Source organism: Aethina tumida, chromosome 5 (assembly GCF_024364675.1).
Source record: "Aethina tumida isolate Nest 87 chromosome 5, icAetTumi1.1, whole genome shotgun sequence".
Taxonomy (NCBI): Eukaryota; Metazoa; Arthropoda; class Insecta; order Coleoptera; family Nitidulidae; genus Aethina; species Aethina tumida.
The window spans coordinates 27,325,404-27,340,095 of record NC_065439.1 but is presented as its reverse complement, the minus strand read 5'-3'; the positions used below and the strand labels follow the sequence as shown (position 1 = coordinate 27,340,095).

Sequence of the window (14,692 nt, the reverse complement as noted above, 5' to 3'; positions counted from 1 at the left end):
TTCTGCATTCGCAACTTTTTTCACCAGACCTCGTGTTTCAATTCCGATTCGACGAGGCATCCCTGAACTTTTAATCAAATAATGCATTTTTCGAGTATTTCTCATTTCCACACATTTTTACTTTATTAGATTTCCCTTTCTTGTGTTCGACGCCTCAACAACATCTACATAATTAAGCTTAAATTATTTTTAACCTTAATGGACGGTACCTCTTAAAAATTTAACACAGAATTTGTTCCCGCGTCTCGAATGATCCGTCCATAAATTAAGCTATAAATACCGGAACGGGATTAACGAGGTACACAAGAAAATTAGTGCGGTGAATTATGCCCGCTTGAATTTAACGCGGAGACGGTGTCACACACACACACATAAACAACTTCCTGGGGGTGTTTTACATTCGGAAATGTAGGGGATTTAATGGGCCGGTGCTCCGGAAAAATTAGGTTAGACGTTACTCGCATTGGGAACGGCATCGGGATTGTGTCGTTCGGACTTTGGAATTCCCTCAAGTAATGTTTTGTTAGTGATGCAACATGAGGAATGTTCTAGGGAAAATAATGATTTGAGGATTTACTCAGGATTGCAAACAAAATCCTTTACATATACATTTCTGATAACTCTACTTTTTTGTCAGTTTGATGAGTTCAAGATAACCAGAGCCTTATTCTTGATGAAGGACATTTGAAACAATTTATTTTTGCCTACATATTTTGTATAAATAAACCCTTTTTGTTTTATTATATTTTTACATATCCAAAATAAGGTAAATTTTTGAAATTAAAGTTTAAAAATATTGAAATAATCAAATTTTGCTTAGTATTTTGTAAATTAGTTTAGTGAATACGTCAATTCAAAAAGTATCTGCAGTGGATTTTGATGTAACCATCATCAAACGATAAATCTGAGAAACGTGTCAGTTCCGTTGCAAGATCAAGTTGGAAATTACACGAACTCATCAATAATGGATTCATGTCCATTATACCATTACGTCCATCAATATTAAACCGAATGATAAAGACACTTGCTGAAATACGCGTTCGCAGTGCACAGCTTCAAACGCATAATTATGTTCGAACCACGTCATTAATTCGTGTCATTAAAGGTCGTGTGTGTTGTGCCGTCCGATCAAATTACGTCAATTTGTCCGGTTAAAATTCCGGCGGCGGCGACGGGCGTCGCACCCCGAAATCACGAAGTCAATGGTGGCGAAATTAAAAAGCCGGTGCCGGCCGCAATTTGCCGCCGCACAATCACCCCACGACGGGAGCACGCGAAATTTTCACGGGTCCGCCGACTAAACGAAGTCCATGCATAATTCCGGCATTTCCATCACAATCATCACAACGGCCGGGTAAGCCCCGCGTTCCGTCGACGGATGCGGGACGGCGCGCCACTTTAATTAACAAAACCGGCTAATTGCGCGACATGGGAGCGTCCATTTTATGCTCATTTACATGAGAATGATGCATATGGCCGATCTGTCACGTACCGGCGACCGGACTAACTGCAACGTTGGGATCTTCCGCAAACGCCGAATGTGGTTGGACGTAAAGTCACGTGCTGCCTCGACGAAATTATTAACTGGCAAATATTGTTTTCTACGATAATTAAATGTAACCACAAAGTTAATTAACTTCGTGTTCGGTACAAGGCTGGAAGCTCTTCGTTTGCAGACGTCAAGCGAAGCACAATGCCAATGAGTTTTAAAATTCCTCTGATGTTTAAGCAAAGGTTAATTATGAAATATTATTTTTTTAAATCAATTAAAATTATTTACACACGAAAAGATTCCATTTATAATTATAAAGTAAATTTTCTAAATTTGTACATATTCAGCTGAAAGAGTGTCAAAATTTGAATCTTTAGATACTAAATTTCTGAAAAATTAAAAAAAATTTACTGATTTGATTAATAAATATTTTAGAAAACAGTACAAATGTTTAAAATCATTCTCAATCACTGTAAAACAAAAAATTATAAACAATTTTCTACAATTTCCAATCAGTTTACAATGTTGTTCAAAATTGAATAAATCATTGTAAGTAACAGTTTAATAAATATTGCTTCAGTTGTCACTCTATTATTACAGTTTTGTTAAAATTTGTATATTTAATTTCAGAAAACAGTACAAATGTTTAAAAACATTTTCAATCATTAAAACAAAAAATTATAAACAATTTTGTACAATTTACAATCAGATTACAATGTTGTTCAAAATTGAATAAATCATTGTAAGTAACAGTTTAATAAATATTGCTCCAGTTGTCACTCTTTTATTACAGTTTTGTGAAAATTTGTATATTTAATTTCAGAAAACAGTACAAATGTTTAAAAACATTTTCAATCACTGTAAAACAAAAAATTATAAACAATTTTCTACAATTTACAGTCAGTTTACAATATTGTTCAAAATTGAATAAATCATTGTAAGTAACAGTTTAATAAATATTGCTTCAGTTGTCACTCTTTTATTACAGTTTTGTGAAAATTTGTATATTTAATTTAAAAAATTATAAACAATTTTCTACAACTTACAATCAGTTTACAAAGTTATTCAAAATTGAATAAATCATTGTAAATAACAGTTTAATAAATATTGCTTCAGTTGTCACTCTGTTATTACAGTTTTGTGAAAATTTGTATATTTAATTTCAGAAAACAGTACAAATGTGTAAAAACATTTTCAATCACTGTAAAACAAAAAATTATAAGCAAATTTCTACAATTTATAATCAGTTTACAAAGTTGTTCAAAATTGAATAAATCATTGTAAGTAACAGTTTAATAAATATTGCTTCAGTTGTTACTCTTTTATTACAGTTTTGTGAAAATTTGTACATTTAATTTCAGAAAACAGTACAAATGTTTAAAAATATTTTCAATCAATGTAAAACAAAAAATATAAACAATTTTCTACAATTTACAATCAGTTTACGATAGTGTTCAAAATTGAATAAATCATTGTAAGTAACAGTTTAATAAAAATTGCTCCAATTGTCACTGTTTTATTACAGTTTTGTGAAAATTTGTATATTTAATTTAAATTTTTATACTGATAAAAATGGGTGTGGTGCTTTCAGCTGAAAGAGTGTCAAAACTGGATTTCTGGAAGCTTAATTTTTGTGAAAAATTATACATTTTCAGCGGCTTAATTAATAAATATTGCTGAAAAAACGCAGAAACTCATCAACAAATACCTATTAACAAATTAACTAACAAACGCTGGTTTCCTGCGCTTCGCGAATAATAAGCTAAATTAAATTAAACGCTTTCATACTTCACATTTTAGAATTTATCACGTGTATAATTACTTTTTCGTGTGTTATTTACGCTCCACCGCACGTACGTAACAATATATTGTTTTACAACTCGGCCAACGGTAGAACAAAACGGCATGTAATATATGAATCTATTTGTTAAATTTGACGCACCTACATGCAACGTGAACCGTGTGATTTGTGACAGTGCATACGTAATATATATTACAAATTATTCACTAACAACTGGAAAAAAATGTCAAAATTAGACCATAATTATGATATTAGAACTTCGAATTTTTTCCTAGAACTTGTCAACTTTCGCCAATGACTTAATTAGCACGTTCAAGTAAAATGTGAGGAGAAAAATCCTGCAGGTATTCGGTTGCGTGTCTATCTTGTTCGTTTGATCTTGGGAGCGTGAACATAGAGAAATGTTAACTTGTTTTCGCATGCTTCGGCTAATACGTTTCTCGAATTCTCCGCAGGAATACATAAATTGCACGGTTTAAGTAGGTTACGTGAATGGATGAAAATGGCGAATGCGCCGGTTTCAGATGAGCATTATTGTTATCTTAATAGACAATCGGGCTAATTTACTAAGCCAATTGTTGGGAAATCGCTAGCTGCAATTTAAATTTAACCTGCATACAAATAATCGATGAGCCTTATTGCTGAATAGTTTAGGAATTAATTAAAAAAGGTAACATTTTCATAATTTTAATATGCATTAGAAAAATTTCACCCCACACTTAAGAAAGACCAAATAAAAAAATCGAGATAGAAAGAAGAAAAGACTATTTATCTTTTGAGTAGATTTCCTGTTGAGATAAATATAAGTTATGAATTTAAATGTCATATATATCCTGAAAAAACTAGTTGTTTCAAGAACAACCTATCGAACGGAAACTGAAACAATATTTTTGTCTGGAATCAAGATAGCAAATCCAGAGGTCTAGAGAATATGAGAATATATTGGAAAATGTCACATTATCATGCCATAAAAGAAATATACAATAATAAAAGTTAAAAATTCAAAAAAACCACCACTTCTAAGTTGGACTTTTTAATTTATGAACGTAAAACACGATATTTTCTTTGACCCCATAAAGCACTTAGTGATCCCACATTTAATTTTCAGCATTTAAATTTATGAATCGGGACTGAAACACTGCAAACCTATCTTGGTCGGTGCGTGTGCTGCATGAAAAATTACACATATCTAATCTGGTCCGTACACACAATAAATTCCACGATTTACTGTTAACCGAGTTCGAACGTGTGATATATCATATCGTAATCTTTTCATCCTCCCATTAAATCCCATAACACCCGGGAGTGTTTATCATTTTTGTCACCGCCACAACCAGAAACTCATTTCGTCTGTTTATAAAAGGCTTTCGTCCTTTAACGCCGTGTGCGGCTGATTAATTAAAACACTTTCCTCAAATTGATATCGGAGCGGAGAATTTTCCCGCCTGGAAACTCATATCCGCGGTTTTCCGCAGCGTCTGTGACGGAGGTCGTGACACGCCATAAATCGGCATTTGTGCCACGACCGAGGCGTTCCCAGGTGCCGGCTAAATAATTCGGCGGCTAATGCAGGAAATTTCCGAACTGCACACGGTCTCGGGGCTGTTATCGGGGTAACGGCGTATTCGGTCGGCGGAACACTATTTCGCCGTTACAATATTATCGAGTTGTAAATTGCAATAAAACCCCGGGTACAGGTAGTCGGGAGAGCAAGGCGGTATATCATCAGGAAATGCCGATGCCTATAACTACCTAACATTAATGCATTATCGCGAATTATGTACCGTGAAATTGGAACCTAATGCGGCTAAAATATAAAGATGAACCATTAAACTATTAATACCTGAGTCGCGGGAAACGATGCGATGTTAATTTTGGATATATTATGTATGTTGTTACACTCACAAGGATTTCAACGCATGTGTTATGTACGTCAGCCTGAAATTTTTAATTTGCTCTTTTTAAAAATTTATATCATGGAATCCTATTACACTGATACATATTCATATTTTCATTTGGATTGGGAAAATTTAATCCATTAATCATTGTATTTATCATCTGTATTACACTAATACCGTTATTATACATTTATGGTAAATGTTCATTTATTTGAAAACCATTTCATTTTAATTATACTGAATGTATTAAACTAATTATAATGTTAATGTACAGCCAAATTTTTATATATAAATGTTACTAAACCTCCATAAGTCAAAATTCGATAACTCTAAATTCTGATAACTGGAAGCAAATTGATTCTTGATTCAGATTGAAAAATGTGTAATTTTATGCCTGAACGATAATTGCCAATTACTCTTCTAAACAGGCAAGATTGTTGGTACCTGTCTTAAAAAATCGAAATATTATTTTCAAAGTGCTGAATGTTCTAGAAGTCATCAACGATGATATCAAAGAAAGTAGAATTTTGAGCAATACTCTTCAAAAAAGGCAAAGTTGTTGCTAACTGCCCTAAAAAGTCAAAAAATAATATGTAAAGAGCTGAATTTTCTTGAAGCCATCAATTATGACATCAAAGGGGAATTTTGAGCAATAGTGACTTTTTCCTCAACATGTTGTTACTGTTTCTCAGATTTTTTAGTCAGGAATTACTAAGTAGAGAGTTGCTAATTACTTAACTGTCAATTACTCTTCAGAAAAAGTAATGTTGTTGCTACCAGTCTTAAAAAGTCAAAATATAATTTTTAAAGAGCTAAATTTTCTATAAGCCATCAATTATGACATCAAAGAGAATAGAATTTTGAGCAATAGAAGCTTTTTCCTCATCAAGGTGTTACTGTTTCTTAGATTTTTTTAATCAGGAATTACTAAGTAGAGAGTTGCTAATTACTTAACAGTCAATTACTCTTCAAAAAAGGCAAAGTTGTTGCTACCAGTCTTAAAAATGCAAAATATAATTTTTAAAGAGCTAAATTTTCTAGAAGCCATCAACTATGACATCAAGAAGAGTAGAATTTTGAGCAATAGTAGCTTTTTCCTCATCAAGGTGTTATTGTTTCTTAGATTCTTTAATCAGGGATTACTAAGTAGGGAGTTGCCAATTACTTAACTGTCAATTACTCTTCAAAAAAAATCAAGGTTGTTGCTACCTATCTTAAAAAAGTCAAAATATAATTTTTAAAGAGCTAAATTTTCTAGAAGCCATCAATTATGACATCAAAGAGAGTAGAATTTTGCGCAATAGTAGCTTTTTTCTTATCAAGGTGTTATTGTTTCTTAGATTTTTTTATCAGGAATTATTAAGTAGAGAGTTGCCAATTACTTAACTGTCAATTACTCTTCAAAAAAGGCAAGGTTGTTGCTACCTGTCTTAAAAAGTCAAAATATTATTTTGAATTTTTAAGACAGGTGAATATTCTCTAAGCTATCACAGACATCAGAGGCAGTACAATTTTGACCAATATCTTTTTAAAATTGGGGTTGTTAATGCCTATTAATCAAATGATATTTCAGAAAACAAGAAAACAGCTTCTCTCAGTCGGTCATTCTGGATCATAATGTAGTATGGCATTAAAAATTAATTAAGACAGAACAACATTAAATTAAATTTTTTGTATGTTTTGGGTAGATTACAAAAAAGCCTAGTACATTTGTAATTATCCTCAAGGCTGAAGTTAATGACTCATCCTCGTTAATATCCCATAATTTTATTATTTTGAAAGCTGAAGAGCTTTTGTACTTCACCTCAATTCCGGCCTCTCGCTTATTAATTTAGTTATACATCTTTCCTCCATTCCCCGCTTCCACCAATTAACCCCGCAACTAATGAATCCAATAACGTATTTAATCAACATTCGTGTTTGTTGCAGATTCTTCATCATGTGTGAACGTTCACTTCGAGAACAAGGACGGGGGCTTCTTCTTGAAGCAGACACCGCGCCAGAACTTAATAACGCAGCCGGATTTGTCCGGCGCCACGAATTCCGGACTGCCGCTGTCGATAGATCGATTCACGGTATTCCAGAGCTCCCAACCGATTTCCGTTAGGGCGACTTACGGACCGTTCAGCACCAAACAAACGGTACCGGCCCGATACGTCGTACCCGATCCGCTACCCCTTAACACTTCCGGTGAGTTACGGTTTATTGGTGTAAATCAGTGCTGCGGATCGAGTTCCAGCATAAAATTAGATTTATGAAGCTATAAAAATCAACTTTTAACTGCACGCTGTCAGAAACAAATATTTATAATGGAATGCACACTTGTTGTATCTCACATTTATAGATTTATTGCCGCATGAAAAGGGTCAGGAAACGGTGAATAAATAATTGTGATTTCAACAAGTGATCACGTGAATGCGTTTAATCTGATCGCCTATTGGTAATCGGTTACGCACTCAAAATATAAATTTGAAATGTTTATTATTGGCCCCATGTTTGTTTATTTTGTAAATTAAACGGATTCAATTTAAAACTCGTGCTAGCCAAATCGTGTCTTTCAAGAAACTACAGTTAGCCAATCTTTCTCAATTATGTAAAACGATTTACACATCTATAAAATTCATTTTAATACCAACGAAAATATAAGACCTTTCCTCATCTTAACGATTTTTTATGTATTTTCTCAATATTGACTTGTCTTAGCAGACTTGCCTGTACGTGAGGTTTTATTCCGGATTAAATGGCTTTACATGTAGCTGTTCTTGTACTCTTTGAATAATAAAATCCACCGTATTTATATTTACATGTTTAGAATATTAACATCGCAAAAATTTTTGAAGTAGGTCATTCAAGGTAAATATATCTCTGATAAGTCAAACAAATAAATAACTTGACATTTAAACAAGGTTTATGAAAAATAGATATTTCAAAAAACAGTACCATACACCGGAATTGAGAAACAAAATCAGCACTCGAATAATTTTCTTAAAGGACCTGCAATAGACCTTCAAGACCAAGCCACCCATCACTTGGACATGTCAGCTCACATCGTCCGAAGTGAGGTGCCGAGAGATTCGCCAGTTTTAAGAGTCCTGTTCCACACGGGCACAGATCCGGGAGGTCGGAGACAAATGCTCCTGGCCAGACACCACCAAAGGGTCTGCATCGTACTTCACGCCACCATGGGGACCAGGTCCCCGTTACATGCTGCCTGCAGTCCGGATGGAGAAGATGGTGTCTGTTTGGCACAGGTAATTTTAAAGAAGTTTTTTTCTGTTCAGAAGAGGACAATCGCTTTTGTTCATCCACAGGTTACCATTCCGTCAGATTGGTGGCCTCCCTTACCATCGCCGGACAAAGATGGCAATCCAGGGAAGTTCACAAAGACTCCACCACGTCTAGTGCAAGTTGCTTACTCAGTTCTTGAGCCATGGCCGGATGAGGGTGAAGGTTGCCATCCAAAAATGCAGGTCCAACCTTCTGTTGTGCTGGGTACTATACCTTTAGTACCAGCAAAAGGTGCTTACAAGGAGTTCAAACTAACAGATGCTATAATGATGTTGGTGCCACATCCACCCTTGTTTCCCATGTCCAGGATGCACATCCCAGTTTTCATTGACCGACAGAAGGCTAAACTATTAACAGCAATCGTCATAAGGTACGTAAATTCCATCAAATTGTTTTACTTGCACAAGATGATGACTTGAATCCCTCGTAATCATAAAAACGGCAACTTTAATTTAAACTTAGTTATATTACTCGTCGTGTGACGATAAAAGTTTTACGGCAAATAATACATCACAAATTGTAACATATTAAAAGTGTAACTTTTTACTGCCATTTTTGACAACTTTTATTGGACTTCGTAGTTGAGAGCGAAGTAAACAAAAAGAACGCGTCCAAATGGAGAGAACAGTCTCCACGGCCGAAACATTGTTTCAAATGTGTTTTACCTAGTTTACAATAAAAGTCGCATTTCTTTCGGGTTGTCTGAGTTGACTTTGTAAAAGAATCAACAGATTTCATCAGAGCGCGAAATTAATGTTTCATATGTTTTAGTTGAAGTGCCTGAAGAGCTAAAATTAAATTCGTTTCAAAAACATTTTATGTGCAACGTTATATTTAAATTTTGTAATAATTCTCAACAATATTGTCTGTATTAAATCGGAGCTTTAAAAATATAATATAACATATTTTAAGCAATTTGAGATCTTTTAAATAAGTAATTTTCAAAATGCAACATACGTTTTCATGAGTTTATTATAGTTTTGATGAATTGAAAAAATAATTGACTTATTAAAAGTAATTAATTTGTATAATTAATTAATTTTATACAATAAGATTATTTTTTATATCAAAATATATTTAAGTATTTTTAACAATATATAAATAAATAAATAAATAAAGTTAACTAATTAAATAAAAAATATAATAAATTTTTTAATTTATGTAATATTATTACAGTTATTTAAGAAAAAAAAATTAATCTGAAATAATTAACATTTTTTTAAAAAAGATTTTTAATTTATATAATATTAATTATAATTTAAATTAATATTATTTATAATATAAATTAAAATCGACCAAGCAAATTTAAAAAAAAATAAATATTTATATAATTTATTTAATAAATAAACTTAAATAATTAAAATTTAAAAAATAAAATGAAATGAAGTAATTAAATAGAAAAATAATAATTAAAACTTGAATCTAAAAATTTATTAATAATTGAATTAAATTTAAAAAATTTTAATAAAAACTTGAATTTATTATAAAATACATAAACTTGAATAATTAAAATGTATCAATTAAATTAGAATAGTAAATAGTTAACAATTAAAAAAAATTAGGAAAAATTTAACTAAAAATAAAATTGTTAATTTAAATTTAAAAATTAAAAAATAAATAATATTTTTTTTTAAATATATATTTCATATTTAAATGGGTTTTTAATTTGTTAAATTTTTTTAAGAAATTAAATTATTAATTTACCTAACTTAAACGAGCTTAAATTTAAATTTATTTATAAAATTTGAATAAATAAGCTTCTATGATTAAATTATAATATTATTGGTAATCAATTAAAAAAATTAAAATTCGCCAGTTATACTGTAAAAAATAAAATAAAATGAATAATAAATATATTGTCCGAATAAATATGGAAAATCTTATTAAATGGTAATTAATCAAATCTATCTTTTATTCTTTAATATTAAAATTTCGAGTTTTAAGAAAATAATTTAATTCATTATTGAAATTAAAATTTATTGAGGTTTTCCCGACACTGTAATATTAATCTGTCCTAATTTATTCTTGATATTATTTGATTTTTATTATACATCAAAAATATGTAAATAAATTACGTTTTAAACAAATATGATAGTTGAACCACAGAATGTAATACTGTAATTGTTCATTCTGTTGTTGTTGGTACTTTTATAAAAGCCATCTACATAAATTAAATGCTGCTTTCTGTAAAAATAACATTTTCCTAACATAAATAACCCGCACTTTGTGCCGTTTAATTAAAATATAGACGAGCCGGTGCCTAAAGGCTGTAAATCTCCCCCTGTCCCATTGCTCATTTCCATTCCAAACGTCCGTCGTGGCAAAATGGGTCACACATGACGTTTTCTTCACTGCGATCATCCATCTCGTTTTAGGAAAACGTCGCCGAGAGAATTCCTTGTAAATAAACTGAGGGTAATTAATGTTAAGTCGTCTGTTGTTCGCAATGAAATTTCTGTTTGATTAATGCGTCTGCTCTGAATAATATTTGTTCTTCGTTCGTCGCTGTAATGATATGCGACTCCGTGTCTGTTGCGTTTGGCAATCCGAAGATAACGTTGGATGATGCAAGTTCTAGTGTATAATGGAGACTAAAACTGAGGGTTTAATGCGAATTGTTCATTAAGTTTGTGAATTGTCAATAATCATTTATCTATTCCATTGGTAATTGCAATTGGAAAAGCCGTCTAATTATTTCAAGCGTGTTTAATATTACATTAAATAGATTCCATCTCGATGGCGTCGTTCGAAATGTATGGAAATTGTTACCTTTATCATAAAGAGGAGCGTTGGAGCGTCGTTATGTCTCGAAATTTACTTTTCGATGGTCTTGCCTTTGATCAATAAACATAAAAGGGATTTGTTGGTGAACAGACGTATAATATATATTATCGGAATATTACTCCTCCAAAGTTGTGTTGCTTTCTGTCTTGTTATTGAATGTAAATAGAGTGCTGTCTTTTACAAAGTACCTGGTTCAGAACAACGAAACCAAAGGGGGATTTCAACCATTAACTGCACCAGACAATACAGTGAAACAATGATTGTAATAAAGCCCTTGTCCATTCACCTTCAAAAGCAACAACACAAAAACAACAATAAATATTTCAATTCAGCGGAATTAGCCAAGATTTCTTTTGCACGCGATCGAATCATTATGAGCGACGGTCAGAGTAAATATTGGACTTTATTTTTATGGCGCACCATAGATTAGATCCGTATCGATTGGAGTGGCGGACACAATGGGACTCGGAACAGAATTCAGAAATTGCACAAAAGAGAGGACGTAACACGTTCAATGTTGCCGTTTTATTGGCTTACGTCGTAAATCAGGGCCTAAAAATGTATTTGGCGACGATAATTCAATCGTAAAATTATTTTTGTTTCCAATTCATTATGGTGTGGGTAATTAATCCTGGACGAAGGTGGACGTCAACTTGTGGAGGAGACGAGGAATTTTTCTATTGCTTCTAATGAAACGGGACGATCTTTTATTTGGTCGCCCGTTTAATTTCATCAGACGAAAGGACAAGGAGACATTCCTTGGACTCACATAAAATTTAGCAATTGTCGCCAAGGTATTTCGCTACTTATACAGCGTCCGTGATTTGTGTTTGTTCAAAGTTCACCTCTGATTCCCGATGGTGAATAGTGGATGTTCGAATAATCGATAGGTGATTATAACTTCATCGAGTTTCGGAATAATAATTCTGCTCTGGTTTAATTAATGCACAACCAATTTAACTTGTACTATCAATACAATTGAATATCGGTATTTTAAAGATAGTTTGCATGTTAACGTTTTGTTATGTGTTTCATTTATTAGGAAATATTACTGTTTTAATTTTAATTTAATATTTGTATGTGGCATAAAACATTTAAATTTGCTTCATTAATTCCATTTCCATTTATTTTGATATTTGTTGTTTTAACAAATAATTAATTTCATAATGAAGGTATGTAGTTAAATATTTAATTTCAGCTGAATTACAGGATTAATAAAATAAAATTATGAGACTGTAATAGTATCATTAAAATGTACAAAAGTACAAAGAAATGGTCACGTAAGCAACAAGAATAATTAGAATATTAATTTTTTAATAAATTTTATTTTTTATTTATTAATTTTATTTTTATTTATTAATATATACATATATACATATATATATATATATATATATATATATATATATATATATATATATATATATTTATTTATTTATCATATTTTTAGCTTATATATATTATCAATTTATGTTAATTAATGTAATTTACTGGATTTTAATTTAAATTAATGATAATTCGATTATTATTTTATTTATTTATTTGGTTCATTTTAATTTTTATGCTTAATTTATGCAAACCTTAAATTGTCTTGCATCAATTTTTAAAAAAATTTATATATTTAAATTAATATCTTTATTTTTTGTTAATTTAATTAGTTAATTTTATTTATTTATTAATAAATAATTGCTAAATTTTATTTTATTTTTAATAAATTAGTTATTTTTAAATTTTTACTAATTATTTCTTAATTTGTATAAATTTATATTAATAATTTTATTAATTTATATTTTAATTTATTTGGTTAACTTTATTTTTTAAATTTTGTAAATTTAATTTTTTGATTATATTAACAATTTTTTTAATTAAATTAATTTATTTTTTTTTACTTTCAGCTTTTTATATATTATAAATTTATATTAACTAATTTGATTAATTAATTAAATTTTATTAATTAAATTGGCAAAATTTAATTTTTCTTGTGTTAATTTTTTGAAAAAAATATATATTTAAATTAATATTTTTATTATTTTTAATTCCATTAGTTAATTTTATTTATTTATTTATTTATTTGTTGTTAAAGTTTCTTTTTTTTTAATTAATTAGTTATTTTTATATATTTACTAATAATTTCTTAATTTCCATAAAATATTAATAATTTAATTTATTTATTTTTTAATTTATTTGGTTAACTTTATTTAATTAATTATGGCACACACATTTGTAGTCAATTAACATCAGAAATAACTCTACATAATTATGGGCTCAACTGATTATTAATTATTTAGAGACGTTAATTTGACTGGTGAGTTAATTAAAAATACCTTGTTAAATTACTGAAGCAAACTAGTTAGTATGAGCTTCATTAAATGGAAATTAATACTATATTACTATTCAAAATTCATAATTAAAAAGTATTTTAATTTTAAATAATAACAGAGTTTTGTTTAAAAAATTATATTAAAATTGATTAAAAAACTACCGGTTTTTTACATAATAATTGTTTATTTTGTTAATTGTTTGATAGCTTTTGATAATACTAACTCACAGTTTATAGAGCTAATAATATTAATATAATTTTTTTTAGAAGAAATATAATAAAAAAAAAATCAGTTTACCCAGTGCTATTTAATATTTTATATTCCTAATTAAAATATATTATATATTTATTGCCAACAGAATTGTCTTGAAGAATTAGAAAATAATATTAGAAAAAGTTCAAGGTTTCTAGGTGATTTCTTAAGAACAGTCAACAATAAATTAACTTTGTTGGCAGCTCTTGCAGCATTTTACCATGCCAAAATTAAAGCATGTTTAGGCCTTTCAATATTAGATTTTCTTCGAAATTAATGTGCACTGGCATAGTTTGGCGCATAACATTCTGGCTAATAGAATTTTTAATTAACCGAATTGCGGTTCATCCGACTTTGCTTATTGCAATCCACAAAGCAAGACGAATGTCGAAGTTAATTAATTTCCGATAGGGTTATTTGTTCCGGTCTGACTGCCGCAGTCTTCCTCCTTGCGCAATGCAACGTCGGCGGGAGCCCACGGTATAATCAGCTTATTAATTTGGCCCCGAGATGCGAAACTAATGGGAAAGTCGTGGGGGGGTTGGCGAATTTATGCGGGGATCGTGAAAACAACGGTGTAAATTAGACTGGCGTTATATTGTGTTCCCGTTCTTGTATCACGCGATAACCTGGATTTCTGGATAATTTACGACTGGAAGCTTTGCCAGGACGGTGGTTTTTATGTAATTATGGGGATTCGAATGCGATTCGTTGGAGTGTGCGAGGATGATTTCCGTTCGGTCGACTATCGACGCAGTTTTTCGGGGGACCTAGCGGAGATTATTGAATTAGTTTTTACTTTCCCGACAATTACGAGGCGGGAAGTGTTTTTGCCGTTTCTAACTGTCGTTTCCTC

At 30.7% G+C, this 14,692-nt stretch overlaps 1 protein-coding gene across 3 annotated transcripts in view; it reads left to right on the top strand.

The window, feature by feature from the left end:
• Window positions 1-14,692, top strand: part of LOC109602942 (transmembrane protein 132E) — a 108,806-nt gene that overhangs the window by 50,690 nt on the left and 43,424 nt on the right. For all 3 annotated transcript variants that reach the window (XR_007548123.1, XM_049967657.1, XM_049967656.1), the window contains exons 2-4: window positions 7,121-7,381; window positions 8,183-8,442; window positions 8,503-8,849. Coding sequence is in view for 2 of the 3 variants with exons in the window: in XM_049967657.1 (XP_049823614.1) it covers window positions 7,121-7,381; window positions 8,183-8,442; window positions 8,503-8,849 (868 nt within the window). In the remaining variant the exon portion in view is untranslated. The remainder of the gene's footprint in view (window positions 1-7,120; window positions 7,382-8,182; window positions 8,443-8,502; window positions 8,850-14,692) is intronic.